This window comes from Dromaius novaehollandiae, chromosome 1 (assembly GCF_036370855.1).
Source record: "Dromaius novaehollandiae isolate bDroNov1 chromosome 1, bDroNov1.hap1, whole genome shotgun sequence".
Classification (NCBI taxonomy): domain Eukaryota; kingdom Metazoa; phylum Chordata; class Aves; order Casuariiformes; family Dromaiidae; genus Dromaius; species Dromaius novaehollandiae.
The window spans coordinates 147,686,844-147,708,533 of record NC_088098.1 but is presented as its reverse complement, the minus strand read 5'-3'; the positions used below and the strand labels follow the sequence as shown (position 1 = coordinate 147,708,533).

Below are 21,690 nucleotides of genomic sequence, written 5' to 3'. Positions count from 1 at the left end.
AACAGCAGCTGAGTAAACACAAACTAAGAAAGGAGGAAAGATCAGAAAATTACAGGATATATTTATGGAAAAGAGTTTGCTGTCAAATATTTTTCATAGTTTGTATCCTGTCTTCAAAAAAGGTATCAACACACTGCTTTTTATTTTAAGTTTTACTTTAAGAAGCCAGCATATTTAGAAACAGGCTGCCATCACAGTTCTCAGGTACCAATAGGTCTTACTTCCTTATTCTCAGCCGTAACATTATTTACACAGAACTGCAACAACACTTGGAAAAATTTCTCCTTATGTCGTAGTCACTCTAAAGACTTCTATATCTACAAGTTCTGAAGTCCACAAGAAAACACAACTGAACGACTTTAATTCAAACTTCCACCTGAACCCCCTCCCCCCCCCCCCCCCCCCCCGCCCACTAACAGATGATCCAGGACAGTCGAAGAAAGAGTACTGATACAGAAGTTGGCCTCTCCCGAGGAAATCTAATACATAAAATACTGCATTCTCAACCAGTCGTTTTCAGTTAGTCAGAGGCTGTGTAGTTTGCACTAGGCAAAACCAACATACTTAAGTTCTATGTTGCTGTATGACTTACCCGGACAAGTGCGTCATCTATGATGTGATCACGTCTCACTTTAAGTCGCAAATATGGGTTGAGCTGCTGTCCTTGAACTAAGCTGTAAAGCACAGTTATGCGTCGTTCACTGTACATCCGGATTCTGTTGTCATAATACAATCCCAGGTTCTTGGTAACAGCATTCAATATGAAGGGACAGGTCATAAAAGAGAACTTATTTTCTGTTTCTACTTTGAAGAAAGTGTAATCTTTGTCCATTTCTAGAACATCATTCAGTGGTTCATTAATAAATTCTTCAAAAGGGATAAGTGGTTTTCTGCAATCTATAGTTTTAACACCAAGTTCAGTTTCCAGTGGGTCTACTCGAGGCCCTTTTTTATTTCTTCTTTCCTCACCCAATAGTTCTTGTAGAGTTAGTTCACTGGATTCTGGGATGGGTTCTTCATCTTCCTCTTCATTGTGATCCGTATCCACATCCCCTCCTACTACATTTGCATAGTAAACCATTTTCAAGCACTTTGAAGCAGCAACAACAGCATCATCATCATTCACTAGGTTACGACTATTGAACTCATTGCTTATGACTTTGTAAGTAATAAGCTGCTGAAATGTCTCCATCATTCTCCGAATTTGGTCTGCTCTGTACTTAGACCACAATCTGACCAGTTTTGCTTGAGCTGCAAGGGGCAGCTTGCTCATTGCTTTGCAAAACAACGGCAGAGCCATTTCCAGATATTCTGGGCTATGAAGATTGCCATTCTCCATAACAATAATGAACAAATTCAGATAGTTAGGATCCCGAGAGTACACATTATGGTAAGTCAAGTCACATTCCACATTAGGTGACAAGTACACAAGTGCATTTAAAAAGGCAGTTTCTATTTTTTCATTAGAAAGTAATCTATCATAGACCCGCCTGACTGCTTCAATATCTACAGACACTTCATCAGGGCCTAGTTTTTGGAGGTTGTTATCTCCCTGTGTGTTATCACCTATTCTCGATGATGATGACGATGACGACGCGCCTGAATCTTCTTCCATAGCAGCAGCCGAACAGGCAGCTTTTTCCTTTTCATCTTCATCTTTATCTTCATCCTTTCCTTGAAGAGACTTGAGCTCTTCCTTGGTGTGCTGCTTGGCTTTTCGGAAACTCTGTACCAATGCTTCAGCACTAGAAAACACTCTCCCAATCACTCGGATTAATGGGGAGTAATCCTCTTTCTCTCGACATAGTTCAAGAATTTCATAGATCTTGTCTTCTGTTAGAAAAGTCACATCTATAAAATTAAAAAGAGAAATCACATTTCTAACTTGCTCTAATCAAGAATCTGCATCTGATGTCATTATTAACACACTTTGGGAAAAGACAGTATGAGTGCTTGATAATTTCAAGATAGATATACTTCATAATTTCAATAATATGAAGGTTCGTGATTTCATTCGTTATGATTTAGTCTAACATTTATTCATGGATGTCAACGACTGGAGAACTAGCTGCACTAGTAAAACTGTTTTCCAGCTGATTAACTACGTTTAGTAGTGCTTAATAGTATTGCATTGCCTAAACAAGAGCAACTAAAACAATAAGAGGTTTAAACTTTAAAAGACTTGATGAATAAAACTGTGTGACAGAGCACCAACGCTTCTAGTAAATCTGCGCAGTTTATGCACAAGTCATTAAATTATACCCTAACTAAATTGTATCAACCTCTTCTGTCCACATGCTTATGAAATCAGTGCTCTTTCCCCCAACGGATCTTGAAGAAAAGATTCAGTAATTTGTTTTGTTCCATATTAACTGGAGTATAAGATTTCTTTATTTCTGTTTTTAATGCTTTCTGCAACAGTTTTCATACTAAACTGATGCTCAGAAGTCATTCCAGAAAACACAACACACGTTCAGAAATTTATGCTACCTTCCAAATTCCGCACACAGTTGGGCATGTGGGTTATTTCTCTGTACATGAGGTCTCACAGAGGTGAACAATTTAAGCATACTCATCAACATGCTATTCAAACCAATAAGGTGATTTACAGGCATCGTTGGCATGGATTCCAAATATCTGTCTGATTTTACCAGTGTGAAATAACTCATTTGTTGGCCCATTTATTAATTTTATCTTCCTTTCTCTTTAGAAAAGAGGAGGAGAAAGCATCATTTACAGCTTTCTATGCTAATCCTTAACTGGGACCCACAAACACTTTCACATCAGGTGTATGATTTAGTACCAGTGCTACTAGTAGAATCAGTAGAATTACTGCCAAATGTTTTTCAGAACCTTGAAAGCATGTTCTAGTGTAAATATTCAAATTCTTCTAGACCCACGCTTTACATAGAACTAGAACTGAATCTGTGCAATAGTTTCTCTACAGCTTTGAAAACACACATCACAGAACTGTATCCCTAGACGACACTAGTATGACCACCTCTGGGAAAGTAGTAAGCATACTGTTTTACTGGTGAAGACAGTGTACGTTAAAATATTTTAAAATGAGATTGCCTACACTAACATTCCCTTCAAGCAGTCATTAGGTTAGAAATACAAACTAAATGGTGCAAAGACAGACAATCTACTGATTTTAGCAGAGCACCTGAACATTCTTAGGGTACATATAACACAGGAAAGATTAAGCTTATGTCATGCTATTGGGATGAACTTCACATCAGTATGAAAACAGTGAAAAAGCTTCAAAACTAAGATCTGTCCTGTTTAAAGAAAAAAAATAATAGCACTGAAAATATTATGAAGTAATGCAAGCTTAGTACTATATCTACTGTTTTTATTTGCTGCAGTGCACGTGCAAGTAGCAAACTGGTCTAAAAGAAATTTAACAGTGGATACAGATGCTGTTCTATGGCACAGCTCCTCCAAATGATGATTACAGCCTCAAGTTCATTGGCCCGAGGGCACAAAGGTTATTCATAGTATAACTGCCATTAAAATTGTAAACTTATTACTGATACAACACATTTCAAATTCCCATACTCTTGACAGGAATTCCCCTGTCATTTGTTTATATAAGGCACAAAGCATGCGTTGTTTCCAGCCAAAATAATATTTCATTTGCAGTTCCATGACAGTTTTAAGTCATATTTTGTGACCATGCTCTAACTGACCTGCCATAACAGTCCTCTCCATTTTTATGTTCTAACCATGATCTACATCTGATACAGCTGTATCAGGTATTGATCAACTGGAGAACAAACCAAACAAATGAAGCTTCCTTCTAACTCAAGTCAATTATTGGCTGACTTTTGTCTGAATTTGTGAGCTTTTACAACCTTCCTTCTCACCCTTTCTATTGCAATTAAGTGATCCACCAAAGTAAATGCAGATCTTCTCTCAAACCTTATTGTGATATTCCATGACAAATCTGTACATAAAATCAAGCTTTATCAGTGATCCAAGAGTAGTTACCTTTCAATTTCAATGAGGACTTTTTTTAAACTTAAAAAAAAGGTTGTGCATGATCTATAAATTGTCAACAACACTAATTAGCAAAGTCATTAATTATCTTCTTCTTATCTTTTACAGAAGCTTTGTCGTGTATGTCTGCTCATTGCCTGTTCACTGACCTTTCTGTTCCTCCTTTAAGTGTTTAAGTGATAAGAGTTGAAAAGAGCTTTCCTGACTAATTATGATACCGATTTTTGAAATAGCAATAGATAAAAGATTAAATTTCTAACCCATGTTTTTTACATATTTGTAATTTTTTGTTATTTTTCTTCTTTTTGGACTGTCATCTATGAAATGTTACTGACGTGCTGACAAGAGTCTCCAGGTACAGTATTCCTAATACATAATAGTTCTAGGGCTTAACACTGCAGGAGTAATTTAAGTAATTCTTTCTGAAGGGCATTTCTTTCAATTTATTTAAAACTTACATTCTATGTCAAACATAAAAGGAAGCTGCATATCCTCTTCCTTGGCTTTCTTAAATTTGACTGCAGTTTTCCCAGCAACTGTGGTTGCAGAAGGATCATGAAAGAATTTTAGTGTGTCAGATTCCTTAAATATAATCTGATTCCAAAGGTAACTAAGACTCTCAGATGAGCTTTAAGAACACATTAATGCTCTCTGTCCATTCAGCTACAAAGACAGGTCAATACTCATCATTCGGCAACAGATGAAGTCTGAGTCACTGCTTTAGATAACAGACGGTCTCTGGAGATGGATCAAAAAGACTGTTAGGTATCTATCTTGGGGAGAGAGGAAGGTAGCATGGGGGAGAAAATCCTACATACACACACCTCTATTAAAAATACACAAAAATTTAAGAGAATAATATTTATCCCAAAACAAAGACCTAATGTATCTCTTGCCAGACTAACACTACATGGGATCCCTTTTCCCCTCCCACTTACTGAGTTCATGAACAATTTGGGGAAATCTGTTCTTTACCTGATGCAAAAGACAAACTGATGCCAGTATTGACTGGAGCCTCTTAGCTCTTGCACAATGCAAGCAAAGCTATGTTTCTTTGCTGATTCTGTAAGCTTTTTTATTCTTTTCTGAAAATAGTTTCACCTTTCTTGGTTGAATCAATGAATTTGAACTTGTGTTTATACCATTTATTGCAACAGTACTTCAAAAAATAATTTTTGTTCAAAGGTTAATGGCTTTAAGTTCAGTTGGCTTGGGATTTGTTTGCATCACAGATTTTGGGTATGACCAACATTATTCTTGCAGTATGTATTTACTATCCTAGAAAGTAATAAAGTAAAGTTTGATAAACTAAATGGAAGTCTGAAGAGACACGTACAGAACCTTATTTCTCCCCATCCCGCCATTAGCTTACAAATTACTTAGCTTAAACATGTTTTGGCTTGGTTAGATGCATTTTTAAAGACCTCTCCAAGGCATATTTTTAGTCAACAATCAAGGTATCAGCTTATATAACAGTCCTTTTCTCTCTAGTGCTTCCTCAAACAACTTTATTTGTAAATAATTATTTTGGTGGTCATAATTGGAAGGCTCACCATTTGGTAAAATGCAACAACAAATGCAAGAGCTTAATCTAGTACTGTCACAAGAAGGGCAGGTGCTAAAGGAGTGGATAGTCCAACACAAGCATACTGGACAGAATTTCCAGGTTTTTTTTGTTTAAGTCCCATCTCCTCCCCTCTCCATTCTGCTATCCAAGCCTACCATCCACTGCATCATATTCCCTTCAACTGTTGTGTTTCTTAACACAGAAACTGGAATTAGTCAAGCAAAGTGCAACTTTCATAACTCGTTAACTACAGAGGAGTTATGAAACAAGGCAGATTAACAAGACTGAAGCAGACATACAACAGGATTTAAGAGAACCTACATATTTGCAAAAACAGTAGTCTCAGAAGGCAACAAATGCATACATATGTTAACACAGATGTGGTAAAGATCAAGATTTGGAAGTAGGGTTCAGCATTGATTGAGCCATTTTTCAGAATCTGGAATCAAATATTTACAGGCCAAATATTGCAGTGTACTTAAGACATCAGCAAAACACCACCACACTGAAACACAAAGGCTTATAGTTGTGCATATTAAATGTATTCTATTTTATGAAGATTCTAGAATAGCATCTTACCTTTAAAGTCATCTCTTGGGCCTTGCATTTCCTTCTTGTTCATTTTTCTGTCAGTGCAGGAATTGTTATGGGCACCTTTGGAATTGTTTTCTAGGTAAGCTGAGCTTGTTCCTTTCTTGGAGGGATGAGGATCACAGAGTTTTGCATTAATCTTATAAAGCTCGAGGGCCTTAATGGCTGCTGCATTGTTATCCATACGGAGAAAAGTTGGACAGGAAGCACAAAATTCATTCGTGCAGGCTTCATTTCCACAGCCCTCAGTTAACTGGTGGTAGTAGCGCTCTATTAGATGCTTTGCAGCTGCTCGCTTCCTGTAGCAAACATTCAAACAGTAAGTATAAGGATTAGTAGGGCTTTTACATACAAAGCTCATTCAAAAGCATCAGCAAGGCAGAGATTAGTCAGGCACTGAAACACAAGATTTCTGAATCAGACAAGACACATCAGGAAATTTTTTAAATGCAGGATTCTCACCTTGACAAATGAAAGTATATTTAACACACAATTTGTGGGTCATATGTAAATGAAAGGTAAAGCCTGTTTGTGTGCAGTATTCAGCTTTACATTACGGTGGATACAATCTTGTTCAGTTCTGAACAATCTCAATTGTCATTGAAAAAGAGAGTGATTTAGATGCAAAGCAAGGCTGAAAGTAAAACAGAACTGGATCCTGTACAGGTAATTGAGTCTTTGATGTATAGTACTGAGGTACAGTTGCCACTGACAGTGGGAAGATGCATGGAATAAAAACGATCCAGGCATGTTTCTAGCAAAACTATCACTAGTACACTAGTAGGACAATTGCAAGACTCCAGATGACCTAGGTTATGTGATATTTATTCTGTTATTTAATTGAGAAAGAGGGAGAGAGGGGAAAAAAAGTTCCTGGGTTAATTACACTACTGACAAAACCACGGTTAAAAATAATCTGAAAGCTGAATAATCTCGCCTCACCATAATATGGTTCTCTTAAATAAAGAGATTTCCCAAATCCTCCCCTTTCTCCCACAATTATATATGACAGACATTTTCAAAAATTACAACCATCTCCAAGCAGTTCATTGTGCTCAGTACTATATATAAATAAACAACAAAAAAAAAATCTAGCTGGGTAATTAATAAAGCCATAGACCTTTACAGAAACATGCAAATGTTAAAGAATTTAGCTGAAAGTTGAAGGTAACTGAGACAGAACAACGCCTCATGCAGCACCAAGAGCACTGCATTTCATCATGTTTTGAAAAGAAACCTGAAAAGCTTCACCTCATTTACAAAAACTAGTTATTAATGGAAAATATCAACTATGAAACAACATTATTAACATTTTGATTAGGTATAACACCTACCCTTTATACTCAACTTTAGGTTAAAAACACAGATATTGTGATAATTAACTTAAAGTTGCCTTTTTCAGAAGTTGATGCACATACAGGTTATGTGAAGGAATAACTGAAGTACCAGACCTACTGGTACTACTCAGCACTTGCTGCAACTAGCTGTTAATATGGGCTGGTTAACTATCAGGGTTCCAATGCAGCTGCTTGAGAAGAGAAAGCGTCCTTAATCTTCTCTAGGATCATGAGATCTTGAGAGGTGAAAGAGAAAGAAATATTTCATACAAAGAAAACCTTCCTCACTGTCTACATGATTTTCCAAATGCCCTAGTGAGCTCCAAGATAAAAAAAAAAAAAAAAAAAAAAAAAAAGAAGAGAAAGATATTCCTGAAACTTCTAGTCTGAGCTGGAAGATAATGAAAAACAAAGCAGCACCAACAATATCATATAATCAAGACAAATACTGCACAGTGAACAGCTGTATTCTGATCCAAGGAACAAAGTTGTAGCCTATGCAGTTTTTAAACACAGACTTAGAAAAACCTGCCTCGCTCTAAGAAATATGTATACATACATTTTTGATCTTGATCTCTTTCATACTTCAGCTTTTAGAATAGAAGTTTAGAAAAACAGAATTACTTTCACACAGCTTAAATACAAGTACATGATTTCACAGACACCTATTTTTGGAATGCCAAGATTTTATGCTGTGATCATTCTTTCAATCATTCTAGACCTTCAGATTTAAAGTGTGAAATATTATCATTTGTAAGCAGAGAAGTATATCAAGTTAAACTATTTTTTTCATTAATACTGAATTTCTACACCTGAGCTATGGCCACAGGTCTCACCAATGTGCTCCTTGTTTGCTCTTCTTGCAATCTATGCATTACTTTGACATCTCCATGAAAGGTCTTTCCAGCTCAACTCCAAACTTACTGTTCCTTTAATTTCTCTCATCCTGGTCAGTGACAATGTTTTCCCCAGTGCATACAAAGTGACAGTTATTTCATACTCACATGATCATTTTCTTATCCTTCCTCATCACATTTTCCTTCCACCTTCTCTCTCTACTACAGTCTAAATGCAAGTCAAGATCTTTGCTATAATCTTGTTTTTTTATGATCTGTGCAATATACCTATGAATGTTATATGGATTATTTCTCATAACTATCATAAATACAAATCTCTCAATTAAAGCAGCTGAAGTTGTTATTTAGATTAAATATATGGTGTAAAGAGACCAATTCCCTAAACACAAAGAGCTTAGCAGTTATCAAGCTGGAGAAACTGTTAAAGAAGCATGCACACTCTTCTAGCTTATGTTAAATCAGGTTTCAGTAAAGTAACTTCAGTGCACAAACACTATTTTGATAATGCATATCATATTGAACAACACTCCATTCATTACAAGTTGGATCATATCTGAAATGCTGGTGGTCAAAGCCAAGCTTAGAGCTGTCACCAACTCTAACAGTTAACTTCTAAGGGACTTTTTGCTTCCATATATACCATGATGGAATGAGGAGAAGCAGAGTTGAGGCATTAATGAAAATTAAGTTTTAAAACATGCTATAAAAGCTATGGCAGAACCACTGTGAATCTCACACTGATTCTGGATCTTTATGTATAAAGAATTATACAAACAAGTTTTGCATAAGTGGGTTTTTTTTTTTTTAAATAGACTGCCATGTCAAAAATCACTGTACTTGAAAATACAGGGAAGAAAAAAAGAACTGTCTGCTACCACCACCATAACTAAGCTAGTGCATTTCTAGCAGCCTGTTGTACATCTACTTACAGATTCACTTTAACTGTCAACTACTTCTCTTACACATTCCTATGCCTATAGTAATATTGCTTTTAACAAGTGTCTTTATTTTGACCCATGGCTAAAGATTCACTGATTTAAGTTCTGTGAAATTTTATTACAGAATGAAAGTTTAAAAAAAATCTAATTTTCAGTTAATGAACTATGGAATACAATTTGCTATACTAATTATAGTTTTAGAAGTTTGTTTTCTGGCTATTCTACAGACTTTTCACACGACCTCAAGCAAATTATCTAGGTAAATAAAAAAGTTGGGGACTTAAAGTGAGGACATAGACCTAAAAAGGTAGAATAAACTTTACTGAGTCCACCATAATGGCTGCCCTTTGTGGTGTTAGTCCACCAAGGCACTTTAGGAGAATGCAGTGTGGAGTAAGCTAATGTGTGAATTTACAGAACAGTAAGATATTCCATACCACATCCCCATTTAGGTATTTGAGGGAGCACCTCTACTGTCCAGTGTTAAGGCACATTGCTTGCATGTCTAAGCCAAGAGCCTAAGCTTCCTATATTATTAAAAGAACATAGACGGTATCTCCAGAGGACAAAACTCTCTTTTGTGGTGCATTCCTCTACTACACAGAAAAATCTATGTTCTTAGCTGTAGGCATCGAAACTCATTCATTGAGTGAGGTAATGCAAAAACACCTCTGTTCTTAGCACATGCTGCACAGTGAAATCTACAACTCACTCCAAATGTTTACACTTGGATCTAGTGAAGAATAACTAGTCACTTGAATTCACCAACAAGTCTACTATATATTAGCACACAGACATCTTCCAATGTAGCTAAGACTGCAGTGACTTAATTACACGCATGTTCACAAAGGCACACACTGTTGTTGCATATCTGAGTATGAAACTGCACTGGCACAGTCACTGCTGCCAAGGCTTCACAAATTGCCTTAGGGACAACTCCCCACACAGAGGTCTTTGTACAACCTCCACAGGCAAGACTCCCTACTTCAGCAGTGGGGAGAGAACAGTCTAAAACATACATGTTGTTCTTTCCCCTCAAGTCCAACAAATTCACATGCACGTTTTCTATAAAAACTATCAGCTGAACTACTTTCGTACTTAAGAATTAAATAAGGATGCCTTTAGGCATTTTAATTGTTCTTAAAAAACAGAAAGCCAACTGTAATTACTTTGCATTTGTAATTGCAATGCTGCCAAAACTGTGGAGTATCACTGGAAGCATGCAACACTGAGCCTCTACCTTTTTATTTATGCAAAAGTGTACCAAGTTGTAAAGTAACTTTTGGATGTCTAAAACATATACACTAGCTAAGAAATTGAATGTGCTGAATTTGTTTTATCTAGCAATTCAAAAGTTGCTGTGCAACAGCACATAACTTTTATTTCTCAAATATCTTAATATACAGAAAATACTACATAAAGCAAATACCATCGTGCAACAGAGAAAATGAGAAATTTAAACATTTAAGGAATTTCAGAAAAATCTGAAGTATATACTACTTTACATTTCAACTACAAATGAGCAAATTTGCACCCAAGTTTTAAATCTTACCCTAAGTTAAAGATATCTGTATAAAAGCATCATTCTAGCTTTAAATTTACCTAAATTTTAGAAATAGTATGAAGGATTCATAGCTGTCTAGAAATATGAACATTAAATGAAGCATTAAATAAGACATTTCTGAACAGTTTCTACCTGGGACACATACCTGGGAACACTTTTATATGATTTTTACACAGAAGCCTCACATTACTCTGAGAAGTCCAACATTAATAAACAAATAATTTACAATGGTCTGTTTTAACAAAACCATTAGGAATTCAGAAGTGCCAAAATGTTCATAAGCTGTTTACTTTCTTAAGGCAAAAAACCCCCAATAAGCATACTGCTGGAATATCCCAAACAAATGAAAAACAGTAATGCTTATGGAAACTAGAGGAAAACTGATGTTCATCTTCTGGATAGGAAAAAAAGGAGGGTTTTTTGTTTGTTTGTTTGTTTGTTTTTTTTAAGTACTAATAGCAAAACAGCTTTCAGTATATGCCTTAACAGATGAGCATAAAGTGACTTACACAGTTGCAACGATTACACCATACTTCAGGAAATAAAACAACCGGCAGAACAAAAACAGTCAAAAGCCCAAAATGCAGGCCATGAATGGACATCTTTGTGAATCTAAATACTGCTTTTTGAGAGTTTCAGTTTCAACCCTTGCACATTGGTTTCCTTCTTCTGTTTAGTTAGCCTAATAATGGTAGCGCTACAGAAGTTTCCAGTAAAGGCCCTGCCCACACGTACCCTTTTGAAGTGGCCTGCACACAGAATTGCCAAGCGTTCCACCCGGAGCTGGAGCTAAGCACTGTCCCTCGCTTCCAGGCATCTTAGATGGGATCCCAGCTAGCCTACGTGCACAAATGCACACAGGCATGGAGCTAGTGTTCTCCAAGCCTCGTTCCTTCCTGTGCAGTGCATTCCCACGGCTGGAGTGGACCCCCCTGTACCCCTGGGACAGTAGTGGCTTCACCCGAGGGACCTCCCCCCTCCCTGCATATTCTAGATCCGCTCTGCCCCTGAAAGCGCTGAACGCTGGCAAAGATGGCACTTGCTCGAGAAGGGCCACCTGCAAACAGGTAACAGAAGAGCTGCCCCAGCTTTATGTAGCAATAAAGAAAGTGAGCAAGAGAGGCAGGGGCTCAAGAGCATGGTCAGCACATATCTCAATCTTGTCCCACAGACCAGATTACCTTGAAACAGTCCTATTTGGGACATGCACCCTTCATTGTTGCCCCTTTTCTCTTGCTGTTGTTAGAGCTAGGACTCCATGGAGCAAACATGGTTCCACAGACCAACTAGTATCATATTCCAGTCTTATTTGTCCTTTGTAAGAAACATGCAGTGCCCTGTTACCTATGCAATGCCTCCAATAATCAGTTATCCAATAAATTAAGATGAACAACATACTGATTATCTGGGTTTTTCAAACCAAGCAATTTCAGGAAGAATGCCCGATTTTTTTCTTTTTTGCAAGATATTACAGACCTGAAGGCATTAAATAACTAGTTTTGGGGAAACTCAAGTTATTAGACAGTTACTGTAAGCAATCCACAAATATAAATGGCAAGGAATGTAGGCATATTATGATACTGTACCATGTTTTAAAAGGCTATACTCAGGTTCATAGAATCAGTGCCTTCTGAAAAGGCAGGGAGAAAGATAGCCTTAATAAATAAATTCATGCTTTTTAAAAGAAAAAACTACAAGGAAAGAGTAACTTGAATTACTGCTGGAATAAACTTAGTCCTAACTATAAACTTACAATTTCTTATTCAGTTTGAACACATTTGTTAATGTTCATATTTTAAAGAAAAAACCCTCAATCAGCTGTTAAACTTCCAAAGAATAATTAATACTACTTGATAAGAAACTGCACAAAATATTCAACAGTTCTCCAAGTTTTGTTTTAAAATTACTAAACGTGGAGTCCTAAACTCTAATACTCTGTACTAGCTGTGAGACCACAATAATGCTATAGCAACTGTGCCTTATTGGAAAGAAATGGAACGACACTTTCCCAGTAACTTCACATACTTGCTGGAACCACTCACTCTGACTGTCATATATCCAGGACAGAACAAACTATGATATTTTAATTAAGTATTATGCAAAATACATATTGTATACTACCTTCCATGTTTTTCCCTAGGTTAAAACAAGTCCTAACACTTTGGCAAGTACAATTACAGAAAGTAAACTCCATGCACTGAGCAAGCTTAAATTTGTCAAGCACGAGTATTTATACACTGAATTCTGATTGATATCAACCTTCTTTCTTTGATAGAGCTATGTCACTGCAGTGTTACCATTAATGATATCACAACAGTAATCTGGAGACATCAGCTCTCTACTTCTGGACCACTGGAGTGTTCCAGTAGAAAGCATGATAAAGGAGACGCGCTATTCAAGAGGGAAAAAAAAAAATGTTGATACATGTTGCAATGGTCAGTTCTCCTCATATAAGAAAGACCTGCAGTAAAGAAACCTAAATGCTGACTCCAGATTTTTTTTTTATAAGTCAGGTTTCCATGGTTACATTCTTCTGCTACGCCTTCATTCCTTATGACACTGTCCTAGAAGCATGACCATGGTTACGCAGAAGCTGCGTGTAAATAAGAAGGGGTCAGAAGATGTAAGCACCCTAGTTTCCAGTTTAAGAACAGTCTAGTATCTGTGGATTGAACAGTTTCAGAGAGAACTATTGCCACATTAAGCTGTTTGTTTGTTTTTAGCTGGTAAAGTTACAGTATTCTGCAGACTCTACGAGAACCAAGGTCTGTAAAACAGTTGGTTCAGTTACATTTTTCCATTTTCGTTTTTAAATATAAAATGCATCTTTTTCCCCACAAAAACTTCAAAGCAAAATCTTGAACTCCTGTTCTTTCAAATTGTTACAGAAATAGCTCACCTCATCTTACCGCACTTTTGCTCTTGGAAGCAAAGATAAAATAGACACTGTTAGTGTAATTGAAGTAGTTGCCAAATTTAAGACACTAATAATTCTGTAGTAGAGCAGACACAGTCTTATTAACTGATGAAGATTCCTCAAGGGAGTCACTGCCTGGCTAAATGATGCATTGGAAGAGGCTCTGTGAAGGCACTTTTAAATTCATCCTAAACAGAGCATGATATAACACTGTGCAAGGCTCCAGGTGTGCAGAAAGATACCTCTTACAAATTTTCTTTCCAAGAATGGCAATAAAACAAGCAACAAATGCCTGCCGCCCCCTCCCCCAAATCTCTACATGTGGCAAGATTTGATAGAAAGGCCATGAACAGGATGTCCCAGGGCTTCATTATGCAAACCTACCAGTGTTTTCACAGAATCACAGAACAGTTGGTGTTGGAAGGGACCTCTGGAGATCATCTGCTCCAACTCCCCTGCTCAAGCAGGGCCACCTACAGCAGATTGCCCAAGTCTAAGTCAAATTGGGTTTTGAATATTTCCAAGAAAGGAGACTCCACAACCTCTCTGGGCAACCTGTTCCAGTGTTCAACCACCCTCACAGCAGTGAAATGTTTTCCTATGATCAGGTGAAATTTCCTGTGTTTCAGTTTGTGCTCATTGCCTCGTCCTGTCACTGGGCACCACTGAGAATTGTCTGGCCGCATCTTCTTAGCACCCTCCCATCAGATATCTATATGCATTGATGAGATCCCCCTGAGCCTTCTCTTCTCCAGACTGAAAAGTCCCAGCTCTCTCAGCCTCTCTTCCTGTAAGAAAGGCTCCAGCCCCTTAATTATTTTCGTGGCTCTTCACTGGACTTGCTCCAGTGTGTCCATGTCTGTCTTGTAAGGGGGGGCCCAGACCTGCACCCAGCACTGCAAGTGTGGCCTTATCAGGGCTGAGTAGAGGGGAAAGATCACCTCCCTCAAACTGCCAGCAACACTCTGCCTTATGCAGCCCAGGATACCATTGGCCGCCTTTGCCACAACGGTGCACTGCTGGCTCACGTTCAAGGCTACGCTCATGTTTCTGACTATGAGGAAAACAGTTTAAGGTGTCCTATGTCTAGGAAGCATCAAGGTGGCAACTGAAAGCAGGTATGATGAAACACTAATACCTATACAGTCACTGTATGTATTTGCAATGGCCATAATTTGTTTCTCTGGCATATTAACTGGAAGCCGCTGGAGAATTTTTCCTTTGCCGTCTTTCAAAGGAAATAGACCAGATATTGAACCTACCCCAAGGTGAGATGACTGTGTATCAAATGTAACTGTAACACTTTAGACAGGGGGGTTCAAAGACTTAAAGAGCAGAAATGTCAAAGTTGAAAAGCATACCATTCTCAAAACCAGAAAGAAAAGCTGAATTCACAGAAAACCTGCACCATATCAGAATATCAACACCATGGCCTTGATATGTGGCCATACAGTGAAGATACATGAACTGGTAAGAAGATTCAAGTTATTGTTAAAGTAAGCAATGAAAAACCACAATTTAGCTCTAAACAGGTTTCAAAGAAGTTACACTAACCAAAGCTGGAAGTTATTGCAGACTTGTGACAGGAGCAGACAGGCAAAGGCACTGATCTTGAGGAAAAAAATAGAAGACATGAATGAATGCTAAGAAAAAAAAAAAAAAGGTCTCAACTCTGAGCTAACACCAGGATGCTCATCAGGCATAAAGCTAGAATTTGAAGAGTTTGGGATAAATAAGACTCTTACCCATGGAAGAATTTGCTGCAGAGTCTGAAAGAGTCAGTATATATTTTGCTTTTAATTAATACATGCAAAACATATGTAACTATGCTCCTAATACAGAGCTTTGCTATGCAAAACACAACCAAATGTCAGCCAACCAGAGCAAACCAACTTATACATTTATTGTACAATTAACAAGAACTTGCATAAGTCCCTGCACTTACTAATGCATTATTAGCATCTAAACAACAGTTATTTTAGGGGTACAGTAGGTTTGTAGGCCAAACTCTGCTACCAAGCATGTCATCCCACCTTATGTGCCAAGAGTAACTATGTAGCAGGATTGCAGAAATTCTCTGCAATTGATAATGCACATGTTATGATACAGCATTAAACACTCTGCAATTATAATATAAATTGATACTCAGTATTTGAGTATAACTGCTACTAAAGCATGTGTGTGGATCCCTACGGCTTGACTGGCTAGCATCTATTTTAGACAATCAACAAGAGTCTACATAATCAGAACAATTCTGATGACCATTCTGCACCAACAAAACCCTTGTACATACAGAAGCTTGCTACTACAGATTTTCATTTCTTTCAGAACATGCTCCCCCCAGCAGCTGGACAGCACTAATGTAACAGACGGGAAAGGAGAGAGAGAGCAAACTCCTTCCCAGAGCAACTGCTCCTCTTAGTGCAAGAGAAGACTTCACTGCTGTGAATGCTCAAAAATACATGGGACAAGTGCTCCTTGTTTCCTTTTTACTTTTAAGGATGGGTATGCATCCAACGTGGAGGGGCTCACCTCAGCTTTGTCCCTCCAAGTTGGGCAGCTACATCAGAGAAATCCTTAAGCACTTCATACCATGTCTCTAGCCTGCAAAACACCCTAAAATTGGCATCCAGCTCACAATGTGCAAAATGCTAGACCACTTAGGGGAGGGTGGGGAAGAGAGGACTAATTTGTTTCAGGTCACAGAAGTCTGTGGTAGAAGAGAAACAAACTCAGATCTTTTGAAGCCTAGCATAGTACCCTAACCACTGGGCTACACTCTATTATTTTGGAACTTCTCTTCTAAGCCGGGAAAGCAATGTTTGTGGTTTCCCTGTTTGCATTCCAGGAGAGGATGGTTGAAACAGCTAGCAAAGAATGTGTTTGCCAACTGTCAGAAGAAGAAAACTCCAAATAACTTTTTATTTAATTTTAAAAGTCCCCTCATTTCCCCCAAACCCTTTTCAATTTGAAATGGAAACAAACATTTTTGCCTAACACAATCTTGCCTTGACTTTTAGGCTGATGAAGATCCCAGCAAAGCTCAGAACTGCTAGCAAGATGCTAGATGAATACTGCTTAGTGAAAGGAAGATGATTTTCTGTATCTGGAAGTACCTAATACATGGATTTGCCAAATCAAGTCAGACCTTTTTTCTTAGTTCAGCAATCCATGACAGATACCAGCAGGTATTGCACCTTAGTACTGAGCTATCTTCAAGCCCATGCAATGTGTTAGTGAATAGCAGGTAGAAATTACATTCCTACTGTCAAGTCTGAATATAGGCCTGTAGATTTCAGACACTGTATTATGCTACCATCTACTGGTTCACATTAAATTAAACCTCTGAACTTTCCCTTCAAACTCTTTCCCCTAAAAAAAAAAAAAAAACAAAAACAACAACCCAAAACCAAACCCCCAGAATTATTGCTGAGAAAGTTTCTACAGAGGCTTAAAATTACTTTTTTACCATAGCAAAATACTAATTTGAAGTTTTCTAAGGAAATTCCACAAGCTATTGCACAGTTTTACTTTAATTTTGTGCTTCTCTGCCCCCCCCATCCCCCAGCCAGGTGCAAGAATAATTGTTACACATGTTCAAAATATTTTTAAAGATATAACAAACCCATCCATTCATTTACTTACATTCGGCTAGTTTCAATGTTTTCAGAGTGAGGTTCTCCTGGTGATCTGCAAATACAGATAAAATAACAAACAGTGCTTAAGCTTTTATAAGTCATTAAAATATGAAGAGTTAGGAAAATGGGAAAGTGATAATACATTTATTTACATTGCCACTAAAAGCATTAGCTTTCGTGCGTTTACACATTTAACTTGTTTGACAAAACTCTAGAAAGTGCATTTTATAACAGAAAACCCGAGAATAGCATAAGCCAAATTTCTCTAATAAGGACAGCGTTTTTCCACAGCTTACATAACAACAGCTATATCAAGAGATTTCTGCTGGCAGTACTTCCATATTCAATTTGGACAGTGCACCAGTTCTGGGCTAATTCTTCATAACCATTTCTGTAATTATAAGGTATGCTAAAGTTTAATAAGTGATCAACTGTTAAAAACAGAGGTCTTTTGCACAGTTGGACTCTATGAAAAAGGAGCTCAGATGCAGATCTCAACAGAATCTCAAAATAGATTCCAGGTATTTCTTTCATTATTCTAGTTTATGGACATAGGATAACCTCGCAGAGCATTTAATGGGAGAGAGCAGAACTCCAGACAGTTTGTCTCCTCATTCCAGCCAACATGTCAGTCACTAGTATTCAGAAAGGTATTAATTGACAGTATTTTTGAGCAGCAGCTGTGCAGTTTGCTTACCCCTTTTGATTTAATTTATAGAGTAATTTAGAGGATGAAGTTCCATATTAACTTAACCAGGCTAAATTACAGTTGTTCAGCTCCTCCTTATTCCTGTCATCTATCTTCTGTGGCACTGGTTCTGGGAGTTAACATTTATTTTTCTGACAGATTAATTTTTTCCTTTCCTCTGGACTTCTCCCCACCCAGGGAGTTTTTAGCCAGATCAGAGTCCAGAATCAGGAGACAAGGCAGTAGAAGTGCAGCAGTTTTGACTTCAATCACCTTAAACTGCCTTGAAATCATAGCCTAAAGATCCTTATGCAACTTTTACTTTGTATAGACTTTGATACAGTTGGCCAGAACTGCTATGCTGGATACTAATTGTCCGAGGAGTAGAAATTTAGCACAGGAATAACAGTAAGACTCTGGCTTATACAAGCAAAAATGCCTTTCATGACAGAGTTTTCTCAAACAGAAGCGAGCTAATATCTAGAAAGAGAACTCACTCTGCAGGTTTCATCTGAATTTCTGTTAGAGGACTTCAGTTAGCATGGTAAAGCTATGGCAAAGCCTGCTTAACTAGGGAAGTCTTTGTTTACAGTAATTTCTATATAGTTTTTAGATTTACTACATATCTACCTATACTATTCTAAATGTTTTTGGAAAGTTTCCACCTATCTCTTGAAATACTACCTCTATTCTTATGTTTCATTATGTTGATGCAAATTCTCTTACTATCTGGTCCCTGTTAGTAAAAGTTGTGAACGTTCTCAAAATTCTCTACTTAAAGCGTCAGTTCCTTTACTATTATACCAGATCTTGGCAATTTTCTGTATTTTACCAAACTGCATTACGCCAACAGAACCAATGCCTAGAAGGCACTTCTGCCAGACAACTTAGAATTCCTGGGCTAACTGGATACTATGCAATGATGGATGGTGCAGGAAGTTGTTTATTTATGTTTCACTAAGTTATAGAATTCAACTTTTGCAAGAGACAAAATTCTGAACTTACTATCCAACTAAACTTATACTGATGCTAAAAATGCAAGCACCCACTAACTGGAAACAGAAAACTGACACATTTTAAGATTTGGTCTCTATTTATCCCCTCCAAATTATGTTTCCCTTACTGATTGAAGTTCAGGAATGATGAAACAGGTGCTGCCAAAAAAAAAAAAAAAAAAAGTCAACACCAAAACAAACCAAACTTCATTTCCCTTCAGCTCAGTGACTGAAGCAAATCACTAAATACTTAAAAGAGAGAAAAGAACCTCACTTTTTTTTTTTTTTTTAATTATCTGCCCAGGCATGTAAGTGCTAGAAACCATACAACCTGAGGAGAGGTGGAAAGACGAGTGTTTATGTTCACACTGGCTAGCTTCTCTAGGCACATTCATGAGGTAAAAAACAGCACAGAGCCAGCTTGGAAGGTCTAAGGCAGTCATTATCTGCTTTGTTTTGGTCAAAGAAAATGCAACACAATGAAACTCTGGATAAAAGTAGCACTTTAAGTTGCTATAAAAATACCAGTGGAATAATAGTGGTGATTAAAAAAAAATGGAAGAATATTAGTCACTTTAAGCCTTTAAAAACACAGCAATATGAAGAACAACAGAATTAAAAGAGCAGACTGGCATCTTAACTTAGCATGCAAAAAAGGCTGCTGATAGTCTGCAGCACAGATATGTCTATATAACTATTAGTATATCCAAGATCTTTTTCTGTCTCTATAGTTTATGTATGTTTTATCTGAGCTTGAATAAACAATGAAGTTCAGTACACGCTATGCTGCAGAAAAGTTCCTTCTGCAAGACAACCAAGAAAGATATGAGGAAGTCTTACATTTTCAGGGAAGTTCTGAATAAATAAAACTTAGCTATGTGAAAACAGGTTTGGACCTCCCAGATAAGTGGATGTACAAAACAATGGCTCAAATTCCTTTAGCGTATTGTTTTCTATAACATGAGCAAATTCACTACAAATGCCATCTACAGAAATATGAATCCACTCATTAACTGTGCTTTAAAAGGTTTCAAATGACGATGTAAGCACCAAATAAAATATGCTTTCAATGCTCATTAAAGCACCATAGAAGATCAGTCTATTTATAGGCATTGTACTTGTTTGTTGAGAAGCTATTTATTCTTTAATATCCAATTGTTTACAAACAAGATACCTTGTTGTTCCTAAAAGCAGGCAATAGTACCAAAAAAACAATTACATAGTATGGCTAGACATTCTTTCATCATGCTTAAAATCTGAAACAAGGGTTCTGTTCAGAGAAAATCTCAGAGCAAATGCTCTTACAAATTTCAGCTTTGATTTAGATCGTAGAAACTGATCACGAGACACCAACTAATCTGAATACTGCAGCATGAGCTAGCAAATTCAAATGGTGGCTCACTTCCAACAACACAGGGAGCAACTTCTCCATTCTGCAAGCCACTCCTTTTACCTCCACTGTAACTCCCTAGGAGAGAAAAGTAAAGGTATGCAAGTCTACAAATTTTATCATCATCAAGCCTTCTGGACAAATTACTTTAAAACAAAACTGAACAAACTGCTTAAAAAAGTATGTTTAACATTTCGTACAAAATTTTAGTACCACAGTAAGAGTCAGAGACCCTTAAGTGATGGTTTGGCTCTGAGAGGGATGCTATGCAGCGGTAGGGTGCTCAAATTTTTAAAAAGCAAGCAGAGCAAAGCTAAGTGAGCACTGAAATCACTCTAAGCAAACAGTAAGTTGACTTTGCCAGCTGACTTATCTTAACCAAACAATATAACTTAATTCTATTTATAGAATTAGCTTCAAGTCATACAAATTAAGTATTAAATACAAAATTAAATACTTTTTAACATTAAATATTATACTAAAAAATAACCTCAGAACTAACACGATATGCTTTATGCTTACCTTTTACAAGCTGTGGCCATTCGGTGACATCAGGGTGATCACAATTTTGAGTCACGGATTAAAAACAAGTTGTCACACCAGTCCTGTCTCACGCTGGGCTAAGCATAAGCTTAACAACTCTGAATAATTAAAAATAATTTAGTTAAAAGTCCTTACAAATTATTTTCAGCCAGTTTACTGAATGAAAACATCAGGGGAAAAAATATTGATGCTAAGAATTAGTTTATCTGCAAAATTAAGGTTTATTACCTTAAAAAAAAAGTGTACTCATTTTTGAATGGCATTCTGTGACTTCTGGCATAACTCACTACAGTCCAGGACTGGTGAACTTGAACTTACTTTTAGTCTCTCCCAAGGTGGGGGGAGGTGAGGGGAAGGGGAAATCTCCTGGACCAGAGGAAAGCATCTGACATAAAGACAGTCAGCATCCAAAGATTTGGAAATGTTTATAAATATGAACTATGAGTTCTAACTACAATATGATTTGATAAACTCAATAACAGTTCCTAAAGAGATTTTATGTTTGAAGGGGAGCAACATATAACTTAAGCTCTGCTGTATGCCTCTCCTAAAATTAAATAAGCTAAATATATGTAAGAGTTCCACAGCAGCAAACTTTGCTATCTTTGGCCAGTCTTTTGGAATATTTGCTCCATTTACATCACAGTCTCTCTCCTCTCCCTT

General features: G+C 37.2%; 1 protein-coding gene across 13 annotated transcripts in view; it reads right to left on the bottom strand.

The window, feature by feature from the left end:
• UBE3A (ubiquitin protein ligase E3A) overlaps nucleotides 1-21,690 on the bottom strand; it is a 57,286-nt gene that overhangs the window by 19,194 nt on the left and 16,402 nt on the right. For 7 of the 13 annotated variants that reach the window (XM_026103230.2, XM_064501905.1, XM_026103228.2 and 4 more), the window contains 4 exons: nucleotides 21,007-21,125; nucleotides 17,419-17,463; nucleotides 6,149-6,459; nucleotides 593-1,851 (listed from right to left, as the gene is read on the bottom strand). In XM_026103230.2, coding sequence (XP_025959015.1) covers nucleotides 593-1,851; nucleotides 6,149-6,459; nucleotides 17,419-17,463; nucleotides 21,007-21,026 — 1,635 coding nt within the window. In that variant the 5' untranslated portion in view covers nucleotides 21,027-21,125. Of the gene's footprint in view, nucleotides 1-592; nucleotides 1,852-6,148; nucleotides 6,460-17,418; nucleotides 17,464-18,596; nucleotides 19,149-19,222; nucleotides 19,254-20,496; nucleotides 20,563-21,006; nucleotides 21,126-21,690 lie in introns of those variants that run through there. The other 6 variants (XM_064501933.1, XM_064501938.1, XM_064501921.1 and 3 more) reach the window with 5 other exon arrangements.